The sequence below is a fragment of the Epinephelus moara genome, chromosome 17 (assembly GCF_006386435.1).
Source record: "Epinephelus moara isolate mb chromosome 17, YSFRI_EMoa_1.0, whole genome shotgun sequence".
Lineage (NCBI taxonomy): Eukaryota > Metazoa > Chordata > Actinopteri > Perciformes > Serranidae > Epinephelus > Epinephelus moara.
Genome location: NC_065522.1, coordinates 20,716,807 through 20,742,682, shown reverse-complemented (window position 1 = coordinate 20,742,682; position 25,876 = coordinate 20,716,807). Strand labels below are relative to the sequence as shown.

At 41.6% G+C, this 25,876-nt stretch overlaps 2 protein-coding genes across 2 annotated transcripts; both read left to right on the top strand.

Moving 5' to 3' along the window:
- Nucleotides 1-1,863: 1,863 nt before the first annotated feature.
- Nucleotides 1,864-13,700, top strand: ltb4r2a (leukotriene B4 receptor 2a). Its single transcript, XM_050067794.1, has 5 exons — nucleotides 1,864-1,985; nucleotides 7,720-8,283; nucleotides 10,058-10,258; nucleotides 10,712-10,752; nucleotides 12,420-13,700. Exons 1-5 carry the CDS (start codon nucleotides 1,977-1,979, stop codon nucleotides 12,721-12,723), a joined length of 1,119 nt encoding a protein of 372 aa, XP_049923751.1. The 5' UTR covers nucleotides 1,864-1,976; the 3' UTR covers nucleotides 12,724-13,700.
- A 3,078-nt stretch (nucleotides 13,701-16,778) lies between these two features.
- Nucleotides 16,779-23,717, top strand: ltb4r (leukotriene B4 receptor). The gene is made up of 4 exons (XM_050067793.1): nucleotides 16,779-16,897; nucleotides 17,876-18,416; nucleotides 20,281-20,557; nucleotides 22,153-23,717. The coding sequence occupies exons 2-4, from the start codon at nucleotides 17,935-17,937 to the stop codon at nucleotides 22,537-22,539; spliced, it is 1,146 nt and encodes a 381-aa protein (XP_049923750.1). The 5' UTR covers nucleotides 16,779-16,897; nucleotides 17,876-17,934; the 3' UTR covers nucleotides 22,540-23,717.
- Nucleotides 23,718-25,876: the final 2,159 nt, after the last annotated feature.

Below are 25,876 nucleotides of genomic sequence, written 5' to 3'. Positions count from 1 at the left end.
GAATGAATGTTGTTTTAAAATTTGTATTAAGCAGTGATGGCCAAATGAAGCCTCATGAACCACTGTCTTTATTTTCTGACCCCACCAGATGGCTGAAGGACTGGCAATGAAGTGTGCTTTCAAACCTTTGTTGAACAGACAGCGCCATCTGGTGGCTTCAGAAAATAAAGACAGTGGTTCATGAGGCCTCATTTGGCCATCACTGCTATTAAGCTGACATTAGCTAATGTGAGATTTATACTTCTGCGTTGATGATTACTGTACCTACGGTGAAAGCTCTGCATCGACGTAGAGCCCACGCCGTAGCCTGACGTGCACCTCCCCAGAAATGTAACTACATGTCGCAGTGATGCAGACCTCCTGTCTGTTTTTGTAAGCTGAAACCATTTCCCTCAGTGGAAACAAAGCTTTTATTTACTTTAATTTTACAGATAAGATACATACGTAGGCTATGATCATGCATATTTTATCTACAAGTACACGTCACACACTGAGCGAGCCACCTGTTAATGACGCTGTCGGCAAAGCAGTAATGATTGTGCTAAGTGGCTAATGGGCAGTGATGGCCAAATGAGGCCTCATGAACCACTGTCTATTTTCTGAAGCCACTAGATGGCGCTGACTGTTCAACAAAGGTTTGAAAGCACACTTCATTGCAAGTCCTTCAGCCTTTATATTTAAACCAAGAGCGCCATGTGGTGGGGTCAGAAAATAAAGACAGTGCTTCATGAGGCTTCATTTGGCCATCACCACTAATGGGCATGTAGCTACTTCCATGTTTCAGATGACACGTCATGTTTCTAGTCGACCAATGAAGATGAGTTTACATATAACCTTGGGTTCGTCCTTCACCTTCTCAAAATAATCTCACACTTTGGATTTCCTGCCCGACATGTTATTAACTAGCCTGTGGAATAACCGCAGGTACCAGCCCTGGAAATTCAGGGCCGTACACATGCTGCTGCTGTAACCACCTGGAAAATGCGAGGTCAGGCGCTGGGTGCTACTCTTGTGGCTTTTTTGTGCCAGCTTTTAAGAGTGTGGCGGCAGGTTGCGTCTGAGGTTGCTAAGCAACCTTAACAAGCATCGTACAGCCTATTTACCTTACATCATCCTGCAGAGCTGATCTTCTTCCAGGCGCTGTTTATAAGTATGTAGACCTATCATCCGTGGGGCAGATGTAAAGCTCTGGGTAGCCCTGCACTAACATGATCAACTTTTCTGTATTTATCAGACTGAATATTTACAGAAGAAGAATAAGATTTTCATGTAACATCTGTTTACATTTTATTAAGTTACGCATAATCAAGAGCATGATCACTGTGAGTGAGTCAAATCCACCTCTTGCTCCATCACAGCTGTAGCCTGTCGTCCAAATATGGTCACTTTGCCTCCAAAAAAACAAAATAGTGACGCCCAAACTGTCGAACTTGAGGCTTCAGAATTGGAGTCTACATGCCAGTGGGTGAGATTATGACAATACAGTGCTTTACACAGTCATGGTGTGGAGATAATGGGTGTCCACATATTTTGGCCATGTAGGGTAGTTGGATTTTCATGTGCTATGGTTTTGAGATAACCCCTGCTAAAATATTAGCTACCACTTTGATACAATTGGGGTGAGTAGAATTTTGTTTGTGGACGCACAAAGCAGTTATCTGCATGGTTTCCATAACGCTACGGAAAAATAAACCAAAGCTTTACATAGACACACAGATGGAATTCCTCGGTCGACATGTGAGGATGTTGACAGAGTGCCAGGGCAGAGGCAGGCCAGATAATAGGAACACACCTTTCCTTCTCACTACAAGTTACAGCAAGCATGACAAATCAGTCACAGAGAGACCGAGAGAGTGGGTGGGGGGAAAACGTGGGGAGAGGACAGGGTAAGAAGAAAAAGAAGAAAACACAACATTAAGAACGGATTTCTCTTCCAGCTCTTAGTGTCCTCTGTCTTCTGTTGGGACTAACAGCTGATGACTGAGGTGAGTGCGTCTCATTTGTCCGTCTCCCATTCATGAGTCTGTGTTGGTTTCTGTCCGCAACAACACTGCGGTTACAACTGCCAACAAATCACTGCAATCAGCTGCAGTTACTGCTACTGTTGGAGGAGAAACTCTGAACTTTTTTTTTTCTTTTGGAGGAGTTAGAGTTTTTTCTGCTATTTATTACCGTGTATTTTTGAGTTTTAAGAACATGGTCTTGTGATGTTAATGTCAGGTTCATTTGGCAGCTGTGATTTGTTCAAATATGAGCAACATGGCAATCTGTGCAACTAAATGTTTGCGGTTTTTCTTTGTAGGCAGGTGTGTTTTAGTAGGTATGTGCATGAGTCACACAATACACACAAACACACCTTTTGAGTCAGTCAGGTTTTATAGTCTGTGATGTGGTCACTGCAGGGAGCTCTGGTTGTAAAAAAGGTCATAAAAGCTTAAAAAAATAGGGGATGAATCAATCTTTTAATGTTTGTATCGTAAGAAACCAAAAGAGTAAAAGGACCTACGGAAACAGAAAGGACTCAAAATGACAATGACACCAGTTATAGCTGGTGCTGTGTCTCATTTCGAGGCTATTGCACAATATGACGTAGTTTTACTAGCTGCTGCTGCTCTGATGCCACTGTCAATGTGGTTTGACCGGCTTTCTGTAAACACTGCCATGTGGTTACAGCTCTTTGTCTCTCTTCTTTTGAAACCTGGGGAAAATGCTTTCATACAACGTCACGTTAGCCTCTTTGAAAGCAAGTGGTAGAAGAAAGGTTATTTATCACATCATCAGCATAAAAGTAATAAATCTGTATTGCATTTTATTTGATGCCTTTCTAAAGCAACTTTGCACTGTTTTTAAATATTCTCTATAAATAAAGGGACTTAACTTAAAGATCCAGTGTGTAGGATTTAGGAGGATATATTGGCAGAATTGATATAATAAGCACAAGTAGTTTTCTTCAGCGTATAATCACCTGAAAATAAGAGTCATTGTGTTTTTGTTACCTTAGAATGAGCCGTTTGTATCTACATAGGCAGCTGGCCCCTGTCCACGGAGTCCACCATGTTTCTACAGCAGCCCAAAATGGACAAACCAAACACTAGCACTTGTTTTCTCGTCTCGTCGGCCACCATAGTTAACGGACCATCTGCAACGAGATAAAACTGCTTTATTCAGTGTTTTTACCAGTTTAAATCACTGGGTCCATGTGTTTTGTAGAGGAGGAGACCTTTGCGGATAATTCGGCTCATGGTAAAAACCTCCTGAACATCCAGATCAGATAAAAAAGATGAGCACACATGAGCAGGTGCTGGACTCGCGGCCAAACAGCATAGGAGAAACACAGATATGTAATGTGAAACTGCTTTGTTCAGCATTTTTACTAGTTTTAATCACGTTGTCTGTTTGTTTTGGAGAGGAAGAGACTTCTGCAGATATTTGGCAGCCAGTAAAAACCTCCTGAACAAAGAAAGACTCCTAACCGGGATAAGTTTTGACTGGATGAAATCTGGAATCCTCACCATTTGATGCCCGTAACTCCCCTTGAATCTTACACATTGAATAATCTTTTATTCAGTGTAAAATCAACCAAACAAAAATGCAAAAAAAAAGAAAACAGACTAGGAACCAAAAACGTAAAAGAATTAATAATTAACTTACCTTTTTTGTTTTCTTAAAAAACACCATTTAAACTAAGGACAGTCCGTTCCTAAAGTCACACCCCCTTAAATGTGATGCAAATATACGCTACAGGAGCAGCACTAAAAATGTCTCAACAAATATCTAGTTCTCAAGACACAATCATTCCACATCATTACCACCGCAGCCAACTGCATACTGTTTTACATCATGGTAATCCATAATTACTGCACAGGTTGCTAAGATACATCAAACAGGTCTGGTTAACAGGTTTGGGTGTGAATATTTGACTGTATACACAGCATCACCCACACTGCATAGTTTCAGTGTCAGCCTAAAGGGCGTGTTTTTGAACAAATAGGCAAGATATGTCGAACAAGTGATGACATGTCACTCCTGGAAACATTTTTAGCAGGGACATGAAGTAGCTATGGTACATATATTACCTGGAAGGAGCCTATAGGAATACATGAGCAGTATCTGTTGTATGAAGTGTGAAGTGTGACTGCTGATATCTGAACTAAGCACATTAATCCTCTTCCTAAAGCTTTCTATTGGCTTAACATATTTAAATCTCTTAAAAAAATAAGGCTGGTACTTTACATTTTTGTTATTGGTAGAAACAAATCCCATAAAAAGACCACAACCAACAGTGTCAATGTTTGCATGCACAGAATATTAAGGTTTTATGGTTGAAAAAAAAAAAAATCCTATCAAGCTGTTTACATGGTCACTAGTATTCCTGCTCACATGCAGCTGTGCATACTCTGATTAATATGCCACTGTGGCAAAGTTGAATGTCTGTCGCTTGTGTCCGGATTTTCAAGTTTTCCATTGGTGGCGGGCTTGACCGACCATGTGAACACAGCCTCCGTCTTTCATTCCTTCACCCACCTTCCTGAAAGGATTTGCGTGTATCCAGAAAGCTGTTGATATCCAAGTCTATCATTATGTCAGTGATGTAAGTGTGCTTCTCCTTCGAACCAGAAATGCGAACTTTTCTGTTGGGCATGCATCTCTATGCCAGCCATGCAAACTATCCCACGTGTTAATCAGAAAATGCTCCATCTTACTATATAATGACGAAAACTCCATGTGAAATGTGGCACAGTGGTAGAGGGTCATGGGAGGATGCGAATGAAGCAATATTACATCAATTGGCCAAAGGGGGGCGCTATAGCAACCGATTGAAATTGCAAACTTTGAATGAGCATATCTCATGCCCCGTATGTCGTAGAGACATGAAACTTTGCACAGAGATGCCTCTCCTCATGAGGAACACATTTGCCTCAAGAACCCATAACTTCCGCTTATATAGATTTTCCGCCATTTTGAATTTTTTGAAAAACACTTCAAATGGATCTCTTCCTAGGAAGTTTGAGCGATCTGCATGAAACTGGGTGAACATAATCTAGGGACCAATATCTAAAGTTCCCTCTTGGCAAAAGTTGGAAAACTTACTAAAACTGAGCTTCTATAAGGCAATGAATATTGCGGAGGGCGTGGCTCATCACATAAAGGTGTATAACATCTCAAGGGTTTCACCCATCACCACGCAACTTTGTAGGCATATGACCACACATAATCTGAGGGGACCCCTCCATTATTGACCCCATCAAACAAAATGGGGGCGCTAGAGAGCTAATTTCTTATCTAGGCCTAACCGCCATATTGATTTTTACTAAACTTGGTAGATATGTAGAACAGGACGCCTCAAGGTGACTGGAGAAATTTAACTCTAATTGGCAACTGGGTGGCGCTATAACAACAGAAAAATGCTTAAAAATGGCTAAAATGCGACTGATCGCTGTGGCTCCCCCTGTGGCCCAATGTTTTGTTTTCTAATTTTTTGGTATGAATCCATTGTGGGTAGCCACAAGCAACAATATATAGTCCTGTGACTATTTATCAATAAGTGCCTGCACCTCCTCACTACTCCACGTCTGCCCACGAGACATTTTCCAACTTTTTCTTGTTTTACTTCTGCTTCTCCCGGTTCGCGCTGTTGGCTTTGTTTTTTTCCTACCCAAAATGCACTGCGCTCTACGTCACTTCCTCTGTTTGGTTCACTGTATAGTCAGTTTGCATTTCCCACTGTAAGCGAAACGCACCAGGGATCACTTGCAAATGAACCGAGACCCCCAGTTTCAAGTGGACCAGGGTTTGTTTAAAGTGGACCAAATAGCGCCAGTGTGAATGCGTCCTAAATCACTTTGAATATACTCTGTGTCTGATACGCTTCAAAAAATTTAAATCTGGTAGGTTTCTTTAGATCAGTGGTTCCCAACTGGTCCAGATTTCGCCTTAGCAATTAGTTCAAGGTCCACTCAGTTAAATATATTCAGCATCACACTTGCTTTTGGCCATGTCGTCAAGCTAGTTTGCTGTCGCTGTGAAGTAGGTGTCCGTTATTCGCTCACTCTACAGCAGGATACGACACTTAAAAATAAAAGCTCTGTGTCACAAATTCTGACAAAGGGTCCGATGTGGCGCGCTAGATAACTCGACAAAAAGGTGCCAGGTTTCAGGAGCAAGTTCCACAATGCGTTGCCTACTTCATGTAAAATTCTGCTTCAGTGGCTTTTCCGCCCTGACCAGAATACAGCTCTCTGAAATACTTATTGTGACCATGTTTACAGATATTGGACATGACAAGTGGCAGCTTCAATTCAAAGAATCTATATCACACCTGTATCAGGACATGTATGGATAAATGCACATGTAATGTCAGTAAAAAGTAGACAGATTGAATGTGGAAAAACTGAGACGTACTGTTGAATTTGCACTTGTTTTTCTTTTGACATGTCAGGCTGTTCACCTGTTTTGTAAAAGGAGGAACATCTACAGAATGTACTTGTGATTCTTTACACACAAAAAAAGGGAAAATATTGGAGCTAATGATACTTAAAGGTTATTGTATGTGGCCCATGAACTAACATGAGTTTGACGCTCCTATTGTAGTTGGTCTCTCAACCAGGGGTCCTTTCAGTTTCAGGGGAGTCCCAGAATAACGGGGAATTGTTTGATTTCACAATTCAAATCACTGAAGAAGTGAGCCCAATGTGAGTAAGCGTCATACGACTCTGATCATAGGTTTCACTTCCTCCAGTTATCTCCTCAGCTGCAGCTGATAACCAAATTGTGGTCCAAATCATGCCTAACCACATTAATCTTTGCAGATGGAGGTTCCTGAAGTGGAATTAGTGTCTGTGACCTAATATGTATCAATTTAGAGGTTCTTCATATGAAAGAGGGGGAGCTAATTTGATCTATTTTATATAGTGTTAGCCAGTAATTTATACCAATGCATCATATTTTTTAAAGTGATCATGTTTTGTAATAAATGTAATTGAGTAACGTTAACAATCGATGGAAATATGACATAAAAGCACTTCCGAAATTTACTGAAGTAGAGTGAGTAAATGTGATTAATTTTTGATAGGGGTGCCTACACACTTCTGACCATATTTCTTGTCTAATATTTTGTATTTTATTTCATATCATTTCCCCTAAATTTACACATTTTATTTCTCTTGATTGTATTTATACATATTAAATATAATTTTTATTTAAAGCACTTTTAATTGCTTTTGTGTTTGGATGGTACCAGATATAAACTTGCCTCATCAGGCCTAAAGAGAAATATAAAAAATATGAAACTCAGACGAATCATTGCTGAAACGCTGACACCAGCAGAGTGACTGCTGCTCTCCATTCGTGTCTGGTCTCGTTGTTCAGGAATTAAGAATCCCCGTTAAAACCTGTTACAGTTGCGCCACACTCCCACGCTTTCCTGCAGAGATACATACTTGTATTGTCAAACTGAGGCCTGTGCCAGATAAAATATGGGGTAGGATTCAGAGGTGAGGCTATTAGTTAAGTTACTTTGTAATGTTGCAGCTTGGTGCCAGGTAAGATATGACTCTATATTTTGAGGTCTGCTTTGTTAGCATTTGTATTATTTGCTAACAGTGACACGGCAGGTACTTTTCCTTTTTAAAAAAGAAGAAAAACTGTATAATTTTGTTGCTTTTTGTGTAAATCTATTGAGCTACACTTTGTGAAATACCAATATTCTCTCTTTGGCAGGTAACCAAAATGGCCCACAGCAACATTTCTCACTTCCCAAACACCTCCAGTTCACCAGTTGAGAGCATTGTACACGACAAAAATTCCACCACTGTGGGCGCCCTCATCCTGACCCTCGTCTTTCTCTTGGGCTTCCCTGGAAACCTCTTCATCATCTGGAGCATCCTGGCAAAGGCCCGTAAACATTCCGTCACCACCCTCCTCATCCTCAACCTAGCCTTTGCCGATGGCTCTCTGATGGCTCTCACGCCGTTCTTCATCGTCTACCTGGTTTTGAAGAACTGGGTGTTTGGGGAGGTGATGTGTAAGGTGCTCTTCTACCTGTGTCTGGCCAACATGTACGCCTCCATCCAGCTCATCATGCTCATGAGCATCTACAGGCTGGTGGCGGTGTTGTGGCCGCGCCGCGCCAGTATCGTCACCAGCCGTAAGATTGTATTGCGGTTGCTGGCGGTGGTGTGGCTGTTTGTGATGATCGCCTCCATTCCTGCAATGATCTTCAGGAAAGTGAAGCATGTGGAAGGTGTTTCTGTGTGTGAACCGCTCCACGTAATTGACAGTCATGTGAGTAAGCAAAAACCTGATTATATTCATACTATCAAAAAAAAAAAAAAAAAGCACTTTCCTCCCAGGTTGCAGAAAACAATCCTCTACATTTTTTTGTTGAATAATAGAAAGATGTACAGGTTCTCATGATGCTTCAAGGTCTGGACTGAAGGGTTCAGTATGCTTAGAATGAACAAGAACATATGAAGCGCACGGAGGCCTTGACTGGTGCCAAGTCCCAGACATTTCAAGGAACTCGAATGTGCTTTTCTGCCTTCTTGATGAGAGTTAGAGAAGATCGATACCACACTCATGTCTGTATGCTGAATATGAAGCACACAGGAGATGATTGGCCTTGTTTAGCATAAAGACTGGACACATGGAGAATATAGCTGTATTATAACTCAGTTAGGCAAGATACATCACATTATTCAGTGAGCTAGTTTTATAGGGGCTAATGTCTCATTATTTTCATTACATTTGACAAAATCGGGCAAGCTGCTTCCCCCTGGTTGCAGCCTATATGTTACGCTAATCTAATCTAAGCTAATGTAGGTAGTGGCTCTGATCATTCCTATTAAAGTTGCTCAGTAGCACATGAAGAGGACTGTATTCATAATAAATACACCACAATAACATAAAGAACCAGCGCCAATTAATCAGTCAATGAGAATGTGTGTGTGTGGGGGCATAAGCACATACTGTGAGCAGCAGCAGCAGCGACCCACCGTCTGACCACACACTGTGAGGATGGGAACGGAGGACTCGGCGGGGACAGAGCACCTGCCGCAGCAAGTGAACACCCCGTCTGTGGTCATTTTGACTTGAACAGCAGACTTCACGACAAGCCAACTGGTCTGCTGAGTCGCAGGTGACACTGTCAGCTGGCTTGAGTCAAGGTCAGACAGTTACACCGTCACGCTGCTGCAACTTTTCTCTGCAATGTTCTAAAACGGTTTTGTCTCATTGTGAATCTTAAGTCTGAACTGGGTCAGTTTTAATATCTGTTAACTAGTGATGGCCAGATGAAGCTTTATGAACCACTTTCTTCATTTTTTGACCCCACCAGATGGCACTCTTGTTCAAAGATAAAGGCTTGAAGGACTTGCAACGAAGTGCGCTTTCAAACCTTTGTTGAACAGACAGCGCCATCTGGTGGCTTGAAAAAATAAAGACAGTGGTTCATGAGGCCTCATTTGGCCATCACTGCTGTTAACAGTAGTATGTAACGTTAGACTTTAGGCAACGCCATCAGCTGCTCTGTACTGATGTAATCATAATCATCAAACATGTTTAAAGGTAATCGGGGCAACGAGCCCAATCTAGGTCGAACACTGGCACTGACCAAGGTCTTAGACCGGATTTATCCTCCAATTTTCGGAAGGGCTGAATCAGGGATAACTCTACCTGCAACAGAGAAAGCATTCAAACACTTTTAACTGATAACAGGAGCAAATTTGCCATAACTACCACCTCGTACGTGCGTGCATCCCCCCATTGGCATGCCCCCTTTTAGCTAGTTGGCACGAACACTCACCTTCACACAAACACACTTGACCCCCTTGCCAAATTTCAGCCTCATAAGGCAAAACCTTTTGTGGACTGACCGACCAACCGACAGAGCTGAATCAAACTCCCTGAATCAATTTAGCTTGTCTTTTAAGGCAGAGATTTGAACTCGACAACATTAAAAGAAATCCATCCCACAGGCATCTCTGGGTTTTTAAACACTTCCCTGTTCGCTGCAGAATGCTAGAATATTAAATTCTATTTTCTCATCTTCCATTCACAGGTGGTCCTCCAGTACATGATGGAGCTGGTATTGGGGTTTGTGATTCCCTATGGGGTCATTGTAGTCAGCTACATCTGCATCTTACGGCGAATCCGAAAGACCAAGTTCCGCCGTCGCATTCGTAGTGAGAAGCTCATCCTGGCCATCGTGTTGACCTTCTGCATCTTTTGGTTGCCCTACCATCTCATCAACGTGGTGCAAGTATGTCATTCATCCAAAACTTATTCCAAAAATTATGGATAGAGAGTTGGTGTATTTATCAGGGCCTGTACACATGCTGCGTCTTTATACACCTGGAAAACACTGGAGCGTGCCACTCTATGCAAACTTTCAAGAGCGCGGAGACAGGTTGCATCTGAGGTTACTAAGCAACTATAACCAGCACTGTATCATAGCCTTTTTGACAGAAATCCTGAGTGCAGAGTTGATCTTTCAGGTGATGTTTTGTAGTGTGTATTAGGCCTAAAATATTGTTCGTGGGATAGAGCTCTGGGTGGCCCTACACTACTGAGTTCACCTGCTGCGCATCTACTTTAAAACAATGGATTTATGGGTGCAAAAAACGCAGCATGTGTACAGCCCCTCATACGCCCAGGTTTAAAGTGTAAAAAGATGCTAACCACTAACTATTAACTTCGTTTTTATTGTCCTCAGGTTACATGGGCTTTGTGTCCAGATGTTTGGGCAAAAAAAGTGTAAGTGATACGACAGTTCTTACTTTGCAAAGCTAATATTAAAATTCAAACACAAACCAGTTATAGTGTTATTATCCCTTACATGGTGTACAGTTGGGAGTTGATTTAGAGTCCGATTAGGCCATTTAATGTGTCTCTAATTTAACATTTTAACAAGACATTTTTTACCTTACCTGTGAAGCTCCACCTGCCAGCTGCTGTCAATCGAACACAGATACGTCTCTCCTGTGTACAGCTTTATTAATCTTTGCATCTCGATGTCCGTCAAATTCTTCTTTTTCCATGATCCTCCATAAAAACGTTGTCGCAGATGCTAAATGATGAGCTACACATAGCAAGACAGCGGGATAATGCTAATAAGGTATCCTAATTACGCATGCTGCTTGGCAATAGCCATACTTGCTGGGTATTCTCGTGAACTCACATCGCTAAGAATGGACGTAGTTAAGACTAGGTATAAGGCGGTGTTGGGCAAGCTACTAAGAAAATGTAGTGAGCTAAGCTACTAGTTACTTTACATCAAAATGAAGTTTCACTACACAGAAATGTAGCGAGCTAAGGTACGAGAAAATGGCAAAAGTAGCTTGTTACTTGCAAAGCTTTTATTTATTTATTTTTGCTCTGGCTCTTTTCTTGGCCCTTGTTGTGTCTATTTCTCCAGTGCCCACTGCAAAGCCACTAAATATACACTGTCTAGGGCAAGACACATGAAAGACACGTCAAGAAATGCAGTGTAGCCAATCAGAGGCAGAGTAGGGCGGGTCTTGCCAAGAAAAGCCAATAGCAAAGCAGCATGCAGAATAAACTGAAGGATTAGTGAGTGATGTCATGTGGAAGTGTTCTAAAGGCTGGTCTTAACAAAGCCAGACTTAGCAGTTAGGACCAGGCTTAGTAGAGACCAGCTGATGCAACCTGATCAAACATTAACCAAAATACTGTTACTGTATTGCCTATTCTTCACCTAAAATGCCTTCAGAAACATATGTTACTTCACTGTTAAACTGTAATGAATTTGTGAACAGGAAGTTGGCGGCATACTGTTTCATCTAGTGTAAAATGGAGGCTGAAAAAGCTAAGATTGAGTGATAAAACTAAGCAGTGCTTATCAAATATGAACCACAATTCTTTACTCTGTTGTCTAGTTCTTGTCTCAAATGTTTTCAGAATCATATTTTCTCTTACCGTTCGACTGTAATTTGAGGTTGTTTGTTACCGGCCAGCTGCCATTTTGTTTCCTATGTGAAAACGAGTGTTTATTGGTCTGGTGTGGCGCAATACACTCTGGTAGTTGTAGGTAGTGATGGCCAAATGAAGCCTCATAAACTACTTTCTTTATTTTCTAATCCAACCAGATGGCACTCTTGGTTTAAAGATAAAGGCTGAAAGTGCTTTCAAACCTTTGTTGAACAGACAGCGCCATCTGGTGGCTTCAAAAAATAAAGACAGTGGTTCATGAGGCCTCATTTGGCCATCACTAGTTGTAGGTTTTTCTGCTATTTGCAACTTTCTCCTGCAGAGACAAGGTATTTCTATGAAATACTATCTGAGTGCTTCTTTCACCAAAGGAATTATGCACAGTCTGTGACTCTTTCTTGTACATTCTCATAAAAATCTGAGTCAGTCCTTGGTCTCTAACAAAATGCTCTCCTCACTTCTCTACCCTCCAGGCTGAATACAATATGGCACAAGAGCCGAGCTGTTACCTCTTCCATAGCCTTCATCAGCAGCTGTGCCAACCCAGTGCTCTACACCTTCGCAGGAAAGTCCTACATCCGACGAGAAGGGCTGGCGTTCATGGCCCGCTTGTTCGAGGGCACGGGGCTGGACTCGGCCACCAGGAAGAGCCGACAGAACAGCCAGAACAGTCGTGACAAAGACAAAGACGCAGATGCCGTCATGCTAAAGGACAAAGATCCAGACTCCAACACCCACTCGAACTGTAACACCAAACCAGTGAAGAATGGGAAGTAGAGGACACGAGCTTCAGCAGGCTTGAAGCGGGTGTTGTTCCTCTGTAGGGGAAACCACTCAGGCCTTTAAAGCTTCATCAGGGTTCATCGTACACAGCTGATTTGTGCCAATCAAGAAAGACTCAGCAGCAGTCCAGTTGGTGCATAATGTGAATCCCTCTTCTGAGTGAGACTGTTACAAAGATTGAGAGGGATTTCACTTGGCATACTGATCCTGGAACAGCTTGCAGCCTGGTGCATTCTTAAGTGTAATTGTTGTACTGAGTTATTTCATAAGGAAGGAAGAATGGTGGAGCATTATCCAGGACCCAGGTGTTGCCTTGGTTTTACTGTACATTTTTACTGTCATATCAAAATTATTTTATTTTTTACAGATGTTCTTGTTGTTATGTTTTTTGCCAAATTGCCAGGGGGAAGCACCAAAATGTCAAAATGAACTGAAACAGTGCATGGTGAGCACAGATTGAAGCACTTGACTTTGTTTTTTATAATATTCGCACCAATGTTTTTGCTTTGCGTGCTTCGCTCTAACAGTTTTTCAAATGTTTTAAAGCTTAATTGATAAATTTTTTGGCCACTTGGGGATGGTGGAACAAAGTGGCAACCTCCAGGCTTGAGATATGAGGCCAATGTGGAAGCAGTGATGGCCAAATAAGGCCTCATGAACCACTGTCTTTATTTTCTGACGCCGCCAGATGGCGCTGTCTGTTCAACAAAGGCTTGAAAGCACAGTTCATTGCAAGTCCTTCAGCCTTTATATTTAAACCAAGAGCGCCATCTGGTGGGGTCAGAAAATAAAGAAAGTGGTCCATTAGGCTTCATTTGGCCATCACTATGTGGAAGTGCCAGAAACTGCAGTTCCTCTAATGGCCACTTGGGCTGGCTTCAGAGGTGAGTCAGTCCCCATTGACCCTCATGTTAAAATACCCAACTTAACAGCAGAAATAAACATGTTTACAGCCTGGTACAAAAAAATGGTTTTGGTCTCCATTTGCCCATTCCTGACACCTGCATGAATGGAGGTTACTTAAGACATATTTCACCTGTTTACATTTTATTAAGGCTTAAAATTATGCATAATAAAGGGTGTGGCCTCTGAGTGACAGGTTCTCTGTGAGGCTTCACTACGGTCTATGAGTCAGATCCACCCCCCGCTCCTCAACAGCTCCACCCTCTCGCGAAAATATGGTCACTTCTGGTTGCAGAAAACCAAAATGGCCATGGTCGAACACATTCTCACTCGGACCTCGTCACATATCAACATTCGGTTATGAACTTTGCACGTCCAGATACGACGTGAATGGTACCCTGGGTGCGTTGGTTGTTGACGTTCTGGGATGCCGTGTCAAGTTCTGCCTGTTACGTGCATTGTCTGTGCTGATTATCTTAGTAAGCAGCTGTCAACTCACATGTCCAGAGGACACAGAGCATTATTAGCAATCATTTGGAGTCTTGGTTCTCCGTTTAGCTCTGTTCTTTGGTCTCAGACAACTTTCGAGGGAAATATTTGGCTTTTCAGTTGCTAAATGCTTCACCTTATTTTAATAGCTAGTCGCTAGCTAGGTCTCTCTGCAGTTTGGTGATGGGCAGGTTGTGTAGCTTTATGTACTAAAAACAGCTGCCTTGTGTGGCTGAGAACAGCGAGAGTGAATCAAAACAGTGAAGTTGTTGGCCGTAAAATGAAAACAACGATCTGAAAGACACTCAAACACCCCATTATTCAAATGTATGAATTATAGGTAGTGTTAATTTGTAAGCTGTTTTTCTTACTCTTAGTTTTAGTTGTCTTGTCTTATAAAAGATACGAGAATATGTGACATTTTAAAATAATAATGAAATATACAAATTAACTTTCTTATTGACCCAGGGATGCATTTTGAAATTCTGGACTGATACTGATGCTGTGTTTAAAATAAGAATTGACCTTTCACTAAGCCCCGCCCCTTTTTGATGGTCCGACAAGCTGTCAGAGTAAGCATGGAGCCCACACTGTAACTAACTGCACTCCCTGATGAAATATTATCATATTTTTGGAAAATGAAACTGATTCCAGAGAGAAGCAGACAGAGGGGTCTACAGTCTGTGTTTGAAGGATATATCCAGGATGTCAAGCTGACTCAGCAGCAACAACAGGTTAAAAAGACAAAGATAGTTAGAAGCTAAAGCCGAACTATAGGCTACAGATCACAGTGTAAAAGTGAACCACCACATCACTGTTCATCTACGCACAATGCGATGACACACAGCTGGTTGAATATGAGCAAAGTTCCCCTGCTTCCCTTCACTGGTTCCTGTACAGCAGGGTCGGTCTTTGTTTCACTGTTATAACCATTACAAAGTAAAAGCAGCATGTGTATACATTCAGTAGGCTATATCTTCAGTAGCTAGCTAGCTAACCCTACACTTTTCAGGGTCTGATTTGGGTTTTGGAACAGGGAAGAAATGTATATCTTTTTCCAACCTCTCCAGGTAACGAGTGTCATTAATACACGACGTGCCCCAGGCACAACGTGGGACCCTGGTCTGAGCCGGCCCGGTGCTACGTTATGATTGGCCAGTCTACGTCCAGGGGCGGGACTTTGCAAAGGGTCAATTGAACTAGAGATGCACAGATTTTGAAATTCTTGGCCGATACTAATGTTTAAAATATTTGTGTCTTTCTTTCTTTTCTTTTTTTTTGTTGGTGTAGTTATATATTCTATTTTTGTGCCACAGAAAAAAGTAACTGAACAGTTATAAAGTCATTTAGTCCTTCATTACACTACCTCTCCCAATGCTCTGACTCCACTTGAAAGGCTGAAAGGGACATAGTGTGAAAAAAAACAACAAAACCTTTGGTGCTGAAGAACCTGTTCAGTCATAGTTTTGTTATCAACACCCTTAACTTTTGACTGACTCACACTGACAAGGCTGAGCTGGCAGATATTAGTCCGTTCCAGCAAAAAACTCTACCTGCTGCATCAAACTTCAGAGCAAATCATTGCTCATCTTTCTTCTGAAAGAACTAGGTGAGGGGTTTTCCCCTCATCTTCTTTCTTTTTCTTTCCTGCATCCCTCTTGTCTTTTGGAAACCAGATTTCCTCCCCTGAAAACACATGGCTTATCAGACAGCTTCATCAGGACCAGGACAGCACTTGAGGACAGGGGGGACATCGAATCACCTGCAAGACTAAATTTTTCAAAGTTCAGTCTCTCGGCCTGTTTATACAACCATTAAAATTTGGAGAACGTCCTTTTTGATTGGGTGTGATCATGATTTTAAAATAGTATTTCAAGCACTTTTCACGGATCTCTCTGCAACTTTTGACCCTGTACATTCGTACCCTTTGTCTGCTCAGTCCTCCGCCCCTGCACAGTCATCTATTGTAATATGAAGGTATTAATGAAGCTTTAAAGAGAAAACCCTACACCGGAAAGTTTTAATATTTCACTGTCAGTATAAAATGAAGCAGAAAAATACAAAATGAAGTAAAGCACCTCTCCCGCTTGTTACAACTTTGTTATGCAAGTATGGTTACGTGGAAAGGGGCATATGCGGTAAATCTGCGAAGATGTCTGGTGCAAGATGATTTAACACTCTTGTATCAACAAGATCTTGACAGTTTACTGGAAATATACCCGCCCCCACCCCCCCCCCCCCACACACACACACACCTATTCACCCTCATGATGACTACCTCTTGTGGTGTTCATTCCTGCTCTTCCTTGAAAATGATGCCATCAGTTTCACAACATGTTTGGCTCTCCACGATATCCACTCTACTCTTTTCTTCAGTGATGACGCGCTTCATTTCTCTGCCAGTGACCTAGCTGCTGTCCCCCCCACAGGACACCATTGCAGTGTGAACATTTTTCACCACAAAGCTGCTCTGTGCACCAGTATCATGTCATACCTGCAGCATCAGTCTGTAATAGTAGAATAAAATGTGTGGGAGGAACAGCCGAGATATCGCAATCCAGTGAGCTCAAGCGGATTTCCTGTGGTCTTGGGTTTCCTCTCACATGAACCATCTTACCCAATATATGTACTTTTTTGTTATTCTCTCTACACACAGTCTCCAAAGCAAAGAGGGAAGCCTGGGAGTTCAGAGTAGCTCAGGCAAGGTGTAAAACAGGTGGAGATTGGTAAACGCTTGGAGTGGATTTACTGTTCGAGAAGAGATCAACCGCTGAAGGTCCGTGAGTCTTATTGAAGTATTTTAAGGGCAAAACTGTCCTAATTTTCCAAATAGATATTCCTCTGAAGAGTTTGACAAAAAGATAAATTTCTTCACACAAGTATAAGAGAAGGAGCAGAAATCTCAGCAGCAGTTTTTTAAAAAAACAAAAAAAGAAGCAAAATGAAAAGTCTGAAAAAGTTCTTGATTTGATATTTAAATTACAGAGTTTGCTAAGAAATTTTATTTGAAAGAAATTTCAAAGTTATTAGTCATGATGTGGTGTAAAACAGGACTGTTACATTAGTGGGCAGCACGGTGGAGTGTGAAATGTCGCCTCACAGCAATGGGGAACCCTGTGTGGAGGTTGCATGTTCTTCCCATGTCAGCATGGGTTTTCACTGGGTACTCCAGCTTCCTCCCACAGTCCAAAGACATGCAGGTTAATTGGTGAATCTAAATTGGCCGTAGGTGTGAATGTGAGTGTGAATGGTTGTCTGTCTCTATGTGTCAGCCCTGTGATAGTCTGGTGACCTGTCCAGGGTGTACCCCGCCTCTCACCCAATGTCAGCGACAAGATAAGCAGCATACAATGAATTTTTTTTGCAGGTATAGGAAAAGAATGGGATCTTTTTATTTAAACATTTCAACAAATTTCTATTTCCCAAACACTGATTTTTAGAACTTAAAATGCATCAGATTTTAAAGCTCTCCCCTTCGTCTTGGACTTATCAGGCCTTAGCAAACTTATCAAACCCTACCATATCCACAAAGGCAACTCATGACCTGCAACTTCTCTTATGCTTATCTAACAACAGGCAGCTCTTCTGTCCACCATGAGAACTAATATGGCACAGAAATATGTAGCGTAGACAGAGATACAGTAACACGATAAGAAACAAAAAAAATAGTGCAGTGCTACTCAGCATTTATACACCTTCACGTCTCACAAACCTTCATACAACATATCCTGTTTCCTGTTTTTTCTGTTGAAAGGTCGTGTCAGTATCAGAGCTGTGTCGAATCCAAACTCAGATTCTTCAGAGGCTTTCCTGATGGCATCCAATATCACCACCACCGCTGCCGCCGCCGCTGCCTCCTCTCTGTCCATCAGCCACCTGGTCGGCATTATTATCCTGACCCTGGCGTTCGTACTGGGTTTCCCCGGCAACCTGTTTGTGGTTTGGTCTGTGGCCTGCCAGGTGAAGAAGCGCTCAGTGACCTGTTTGTTGATAGTGAATTTGGCTATTGCGGATGCTTTCGTGCTGCTCAGTGCCCCTTTTTTCCTGCGCTACCTGGCTGGAGGTCAGGGCTGGGAGTTTGGCTCGGCAGCCTGCAAACTGGTGCATTACCTGTCAAATGTGAACATGTATGTGTCCATCTACCTCATCTGCCTGATGAGCATGGACCGCTGGCTGGCCGTAACCAGGCCTTTTCTGTCCCAGAGAATGAGAACCAAGCGCTCCCTGTTGGTTCTCCTGCTGGTGGTCTGGGTGATGGCATTCATCCTGTCGCTGCCGATGCCTTTCTACCGCAGGTGAGACTAAGATTTCCTTGTACATATGGGTCTATTATGTTTCTAAACTTGCAAAGCTACATTTTTAATGGCTGCTGCCACAGTGAAAGTAGCTGAAGTCAAGCAAACTGATATCTGTGTCTGTCAGTGTGGAATTAAGAAAAGTTTTTCCATAAAATCTTTTAAATAATCTTTTAAAAAAACTATGCGTGTGGACAATAAGTCAGCATTGATACAGATCGCTGTTGTAGGGTTTTATAACCCACTTCCACTCCCCACTAGTTTGTTTGGGATGGCACTCAATGTGGCTGACCCTCCCTGTGAACGCAGAAACAGAGAGGAAGTGGGTAGGGAGGGAGTTGAGGGAGTGGCTTGGGAAAGGCCCATAGTCACAATTCAGAACTTTTTAGATCATAGATTATAAGGATGTAATTTTGTAGCTCTGCTGGCGAATATCAACAAGTGAGAGGATAAAAAGGTTTTAGAAGTATGCCATTTTAGTTTCATAACCAAAATGTCAATGGGCTGTACCTACAAAATGTCACTCAAATTAATACACACTGACCAAGAAGAGACTCGAAATTGACTCTTCCCTAAGTCCCGTCCCTGGACCCAGACTGGCCAGTCATAACGTAGCATCAGGCCGACATCAACACAGCTGTGCTCCATTGACTCTAATGCAGTCGTTTCAGATTTCCTTCGTTTTCAGGCTGGTTTTGTGGATTTGGAGCTAAATGTTGTGCCTGGGGCACGTCGTGTATTAATGATACTCGTTACCTGGAGAGGTTGGAAAAAGATATACGTTTCTTCCCTGTTCCAAAACCAAAATCAGACCCTGAAAAGTGTAGGGTTAGCTAGCTAGCTACTGAAGATATAGCCTACTGAATGTATACACATGCTGCTTTTGATTTTCAATGATTATAACAGTGAAACAAAGACCGACCCTGCTGTACAGGAACCAGTGAAGGGAAGCAGGGAAACTTTGATGATATTCAACCAGCTGTGTGTCATCACAGTGTGCACAGGTGAACAGTGTTTGGCTTCCCCTGTAGAGCCTTGCCTGTCCAGCAGCGGAGGTCTTGGTGCTGGGCTGAGGTTGAAGCCAAACACCGTTCATCTGCACACACTGTGATGCCACACAGCTGGTTCAATATCAGCAAAGTTTCCCTTTATTCACTATAATCACTATATATTTTTCCAAAAATATAATATTTCCTCAGGGAGTGCAGTTAGTTACACTGTGGGCTCCATGCTTACTCCGACAGCTTGTCGGACCATCACAAAGGGGCGGGGCTTAACAAAAGGTCATTTTCCACAAATAGACTTAAAATGACCATGAAGAAACACCAAACGATCAAGAAAGACAAAATTTCCTCAAAGAAACTACAAAAAGATCCATAATGACTACAAAGAGACACAAACCCTCCACAAAGTCTGTGTGTCTTGCTCTTTTGTAGGAGAGATGATAGGACCTTTTGTATATCAGTACCCAGGGGCCATTGTCTCATAATCTGCTCATGGTCAGACAGCATGAAATGGGAACTCTATGAACAACAAACTATTGGGTGAGGCGCCCTGATGGCCTCGGGCTTAAGGTGCTCAGGATAAATGATCAACATTTTAGAGACATGCTTGCTGTTGCGGGCTCAGGGCTTCAGTAACACTTTGCATTATAGCTTTGTCACTAATAACCTTCCATACTTACAGTTGAACTGATCGTAGGAGTAATTTTGAATCCCTCTCTCTCTCAATTGTCACAGATTTTACTAAACATCTTGTTACAGACTTGAGTTAAAACAGCCTTTAGCTATGTCTCTGGCTGGTGTATCTAGTGCCACATTAACTTTCTGTTTGTGTATTTTTTCCTCTTCTTCTTCTCTGACAGTAATCTGGGGAAACTAGGGTCAAACAATGTCACTTTGTACTATTGTATTCCGTACCACTGGAGGAGCGTGGGTCATGAAGTCTTCCAGTACGTGTTTGAGACCGTCATGGGCTGCCTGGTGCCTTTTTCCCTCCTCACCACCTGTTACTCCTCCATCATCTGCCGTCTGAAAAACGCCAAGTTCCATCGCAGAAGACAAGGCAGCCGCCTCATCCTGCTAATCATGTGTGCTTTTGCAGTATTCTGGCTGCCCTATCACATTGTCAACATCATACAGGTTTGTTTGACCAGCATGGGCTAGAAACTGCTTCTGATTCCATTAGATGCCAATGTGCAAGTATTCAAGTATGTGGCGTTTCTTCTGGGAAATTGTCCTTGGACCATTTGCCTTTAAAATCATCGTTGTTATCAAAATTCTTTCAGGGTTAGCAGTACTGTAATGCATGTTGACTTACAGGAGTTATAACAGGTAAAGTTAGAGACACAGTACTGTTTTTAAAAAGTCCAGTGTGTAGGGTTTAGGGGGTATATTGGCAGAAATGGAATATAATATATTAGGTGTGTTTACTTTAGTGTATAATCACCTGAAAACAAGAACTGTGTTTTCATTACCTTAGAATGAGTTGGTCCTTATCTATGGAGACCACCATGTTTCTACAGTTGCACATACATTCGTGTTTTCACATTCTGAGTTGGCCACTGTAATCGGCAGCCCCACCGTGAAGGTTGAAAATCTCATGAGCAATGAACACTGAAAGAATTCTGACCAGGAGTTTCAGCAGGTTATTGCAATTTAGAGAATGTGTGTGTTTGGTACAGTTTTTCTACCAAATTGTTGGTAGACACACAAACTAACACTCCACAGATATTCCAAATTAAAAGTCTTCAAGCGTCTCAAAGCGCATACTTCCTCCCTTTCCTCTACGGGTGGACTGGCCATCTGGCATACCGGGCAATTTCCCAGTGGGCATACGTGCCTACAGGCTGACACAACTGTCCTTTTTTTTGTCTGACCAGCCAATAATACAGGTAGTCTGGCCCATTGGTATATTTTCTTGGGCTGGCCCACTGGGCTATGTATCCATTGGTTGCCAGGGCCAACTGGCAATCAATCCAAGACCACCCCTGCTTTCCTCATCGCTTTAAATGTGAAAGTGCTGCAGAAAATGGTGACTTTCATGGACAATAGCTAAACACCAACTGAAAAATGGGAAACGTAGAACTGAGCGTGATTAAGTAGAAGAAGAGAACAGTGTTTCTACTTAAAGAAAAACCTATCAGACACAGTGAGGTGAGTCAAGTTCTGCCTCTTACATGCATTGTCTTCTTTCAGAATACACTTCCATTTTCACAGGAAATTTAACGTTTACATACGATCTCTTTCAAAATAAATGTACTACATCAGTTCAACATCACAAATTAACTTGTTTTTTCATTAAACAAGAATAAAAGAAAAGGGTTTGGCTTTAGAATTTTAAAGGATGCAAACACCACTCTCTCTCAAATCTGTTTGTTGGACCCATCCCTACCTCAGTCGGACTTTTTCCCGCCTTAACTTTTGCCCATGCCTCGCCGCTGGGCGCCATTATACTATTATGGCACATAGCCGACGTTAAAGGACGCCTTTTGTCGCTGGTTTCTGATGCCGCAAGTCACTGCCCAGGTGCCGGATTTCGATGATTTAAGAGTGAGACTAGGCTCTGGGATTAGTGTTGTGGAAATGTACATCATGCTGAATTTATTTGAGCCCTTATAGAAGAGGTAATTCCAATGATTTTGACCAGGCCTGTTTTCTGGGGACCTTTATTTTTTGGGCTGTTTTTTCTGTTCCCTCCCTTTCTCTAACATCTCCTCACTCTCTCCGTTCTCCAGGTCGTCGGTCAGTTGCTGGACAGTGCTTCAGTGATGGCCGCTGCCAAAACAGCCCGACCAAATGTCACAGCCTTTGCTTACTTCAGCAGCGCTGTCAACCCCATACTCTACGTGTTTGCCGGCAGCTCCCACATCCGCCAGGCCGGCCTAGGCTTCATGGGTAAGCTCTTCGAGGCCACAAACTCAGAGAGCAGGACCACGTCTACTTTCACCCGCGGCGGCCGCACGAGCAGCTCTTCACCGGATGATGGCTCTGTCCTGCACACGCTATCAACAAAACTGGGAAGGCCTTTCAAAGGCAAGAACAAGGACAGGAGCAGCAATATGGCGGGAAAAGAGGTCGACGAGTCTGAGCTCAAGACTATGGCCAGTGTTGACCAGATATAGTACAGCACTTAAACTCTCCTCCAAATGCAAGCTGTTTTCTTTGGACTACTTTTTTATTAATGAATTAGACAGACTTTGTTGACTCCAAATTTGTATTTATGACCTTTTTCTATACATAACTTTTATATCCGGGAAGATTATTGAACAATGATCAGATGGATTTCCATGAAATTTGGTAGAAAAACTCAAAGTCCCCAGTAGGGCTGTCCAATATACCATTTTAGAGACTGTGAAGCTTCAGTTCTAATCACCCATGAATCAATCATAATCATAAAGGCTAATCAACCACCTGCACCAGAGCCAACTTTAGTAGGACCTAGCGCCACTAAGTGTGTGTGTGTGTGAGAGAGAGAGTGATAGATGGAGAAGAAGGAGAAGGTGGAAGGTGGACTATTGTAAGCAATGTTTCTGTAAGTTATTAATAACTTGAACACTGTGGGTTGGCCCCATCACCAGATGCAAAGTTTCCTCCACCATTTTAGTGGTGAACAAAACAAAATTTGAAGCATTCGAATACTGGTTTGGACGCTGATTACTATGGCAATGACTGAAGCTTTGAATCCTTGAAGCATTCGGGTCAGCCCTATCCCCAGAGGATGAATCCTAATGACTTTGCCACCAGAAGTTCAAAGTTTTCTTTCAAATGAATGACTGTGGTCATCCCCTCAAATTTCCCGTGGGGCCACCAGATTAGCATTTGTTTGGTTTTGAATGAAATGCCTCAACAACTATTGGATTGACTGCAATGATATTTGGCACTCACATTCATGCTCCCCTCAGGGTGAACCATCAAGTCTAATTTTCAACTTGTCCAGTGCTTTGGTTGTAACCAAATATCTGCAAAGCTTATGATATTCACATCAGCCTCAGCTCTACTTTGTGTTTAGTGCTAATAATCCAATGTTAGCATGCTAACATGCTAAGCTAAGATGGTGAACATTAACTCAAAGCACCAGTCTGCAGACGTATAGCTTTACAGAGCCGCTACCATGCTTGTTTTAAATAAAAGCATTGTCGGCCCAGAAACGCACAAAATTATAATCATTTGCTTGTATATTTTATATGATTTTGAGCCATGTTTTTTTATACGTCTAAAAGAATGTTCGACTTGTATGGCACCGACTTTAATGTTCTGTATGTATACTTTGCTATGTAAATTATTACATTTTTTCACATGCTTTTTGTTGTAATTTGTATGGTCATTTGTCATTAAATACGAAAGACTGTGTTTGTTAACGTAACCCCTTGAAACCTGAGCAAATTGGCCTGATTTCTTTAAAAAACATGGGAAGAGGGCAATGAGCGAATGAAAGAAAAAGAAAAAAATGACCCAATAAATTACCAAGAAACTGGTAAAAAGAGAAAAAACAAGAAAATTAGTAATAAAAAAACAAACAAGGAAATTACCTGAAAGGAGTGCTTAAAAATTATAATAATTCTGTAACTGTTTTTTTTTTTTAATTTAATAATAATAATAATTATTATTATTATTATTATTAATACATTTTTTCTATAGCTCTTTACTTTTTTTCCCTAGTTTTAAAAAAAAGAAAAAAAAAGATAAAATCATTATTTATGATATTATTATTATTATTATTTGCTCAGTTTGCTCAGGGTTCAAAAATTGTTTAAATACTTGTGAAAGGCATCTGAAAGCAGCACAAGAAAAGTGATGTCGCTCCAGGTTTTTTTAAAGGATTAATAAAGCTTTTATAATATTAAATTTCTGCTGCTGCCTATTTGTCAAAAAGGTCCAAAAGAGTACATGGAGTTCTTGTTTACAAAATTAACTGACTTTTCATTTTGCAATGTTCAGCTGCAAGAACAAATCATTGCATATTGTAAGACGCATTTCATCAATGCGTGCTTTCTTTCACTCTTTCCTGCATCACCTCTGTCTACTATTACATAACACCCTACTGAAACAGCCACGTTACAGGATTTTATGTGCTTAATCTCCTTAAAGGCTCATAGCTCACCGCTCATTTCCTTTGATGTAACTGAGCAAAGGACAAAAAGGGGAAATATTTTACAGGAAACGTGAGTCATATTTAAAAATGATGAATGGACATCAAGAGATCTTGGCATGAGAGCATTTATGAGACACAACTGTAATACAGGATGATTACAAAATGCTGGTGGTATTGTAACAGTGTAAACTTCCTGCTGTGCAGCAACCAAGAGGCCTAGTGCCACAGAGGTTCAGTAACAATGTCAAAACCCTTCATCTAAAGAGGTCAACACACTCTATCTTCATATAGTTGTCACAAGCCAAGAGTGCCCAAACCTTTTCACTTGGAGGGCCAAAACTGAAACTTAATGGTGGGCCGTGGGTCTAAAGCAAAAACTTACTGTATTGTGTTAAAATGATACTATGATCCCATTTCCCTTAATTAAAATGCCTTGTGCCCATGTGCCAGTGTCCCTGCTTGTCCATTTTGTTCTTACGCCACTTGCAGCAAACTAACTTTCTGGGCAAAGTGTCACTCTAATAATAATTAGGAATCCTACCCATTTAAAGAACAGAAAAAACACCAATATAAATTATGTTTTTAAAACTGAGCAGCCCTCTTATGAGCTTTCAAAGACTGTGATAAATCTTAAACTTAAAGGTGCATTCATGACCTTGAAAACAGTCGTCTGACAACAAATTCTTTGGACACTTTAGACCTTGTGGTGTTACAGATGCTTCTGCCAGACAAAGGGGTTTACGGTCTCCCCACATGTACAACTAGTTGTAATCACAAGTTCAGACTTCCTACTTGGGTCATATGATGAAACCGAATAAACCATTTAGCAACTGAGCAAATTCATCTGCTGAGGAAAGCGATGAGATGTGGCTTAAAGGGATAGATCACGCCATAATTAAAAATACATATTTTTCCTCTTACCTGTATGTGTTGCTTCTATATACTGTATGTTTTACTTGATGAAATATATTTTGAAGTGAAACTGATTATGCGGATTGTGCTGCCAATCTTGACCATGATTTCCTGGAAATCTAAATAGGACTCTACTGGCTAAATAAAGGATACATAAATTAGGAAGAGTTGCTGTTGGTAAAGTTGTATACTCAGGTTTGACTTGCAAAACTTTACCAGACCAAAGCTCAGTGGAGTCCCAGTAAGATGATTTAACCTCTGCTGATCCAGACACAAAAGAGGACAAGGTCCAAAACCTGATCACATTTTATGGTTAGAACTTCTTTATTTATGATTAATCATGTTTGTAGTTTGATATGGCAACAAATTTGACCAATTTCAGCAACAGTGACAAGTTAAGACACTATTAATTGGGAAGTACTCATTTGAGGACATTGGGACTTAATTATCATTGA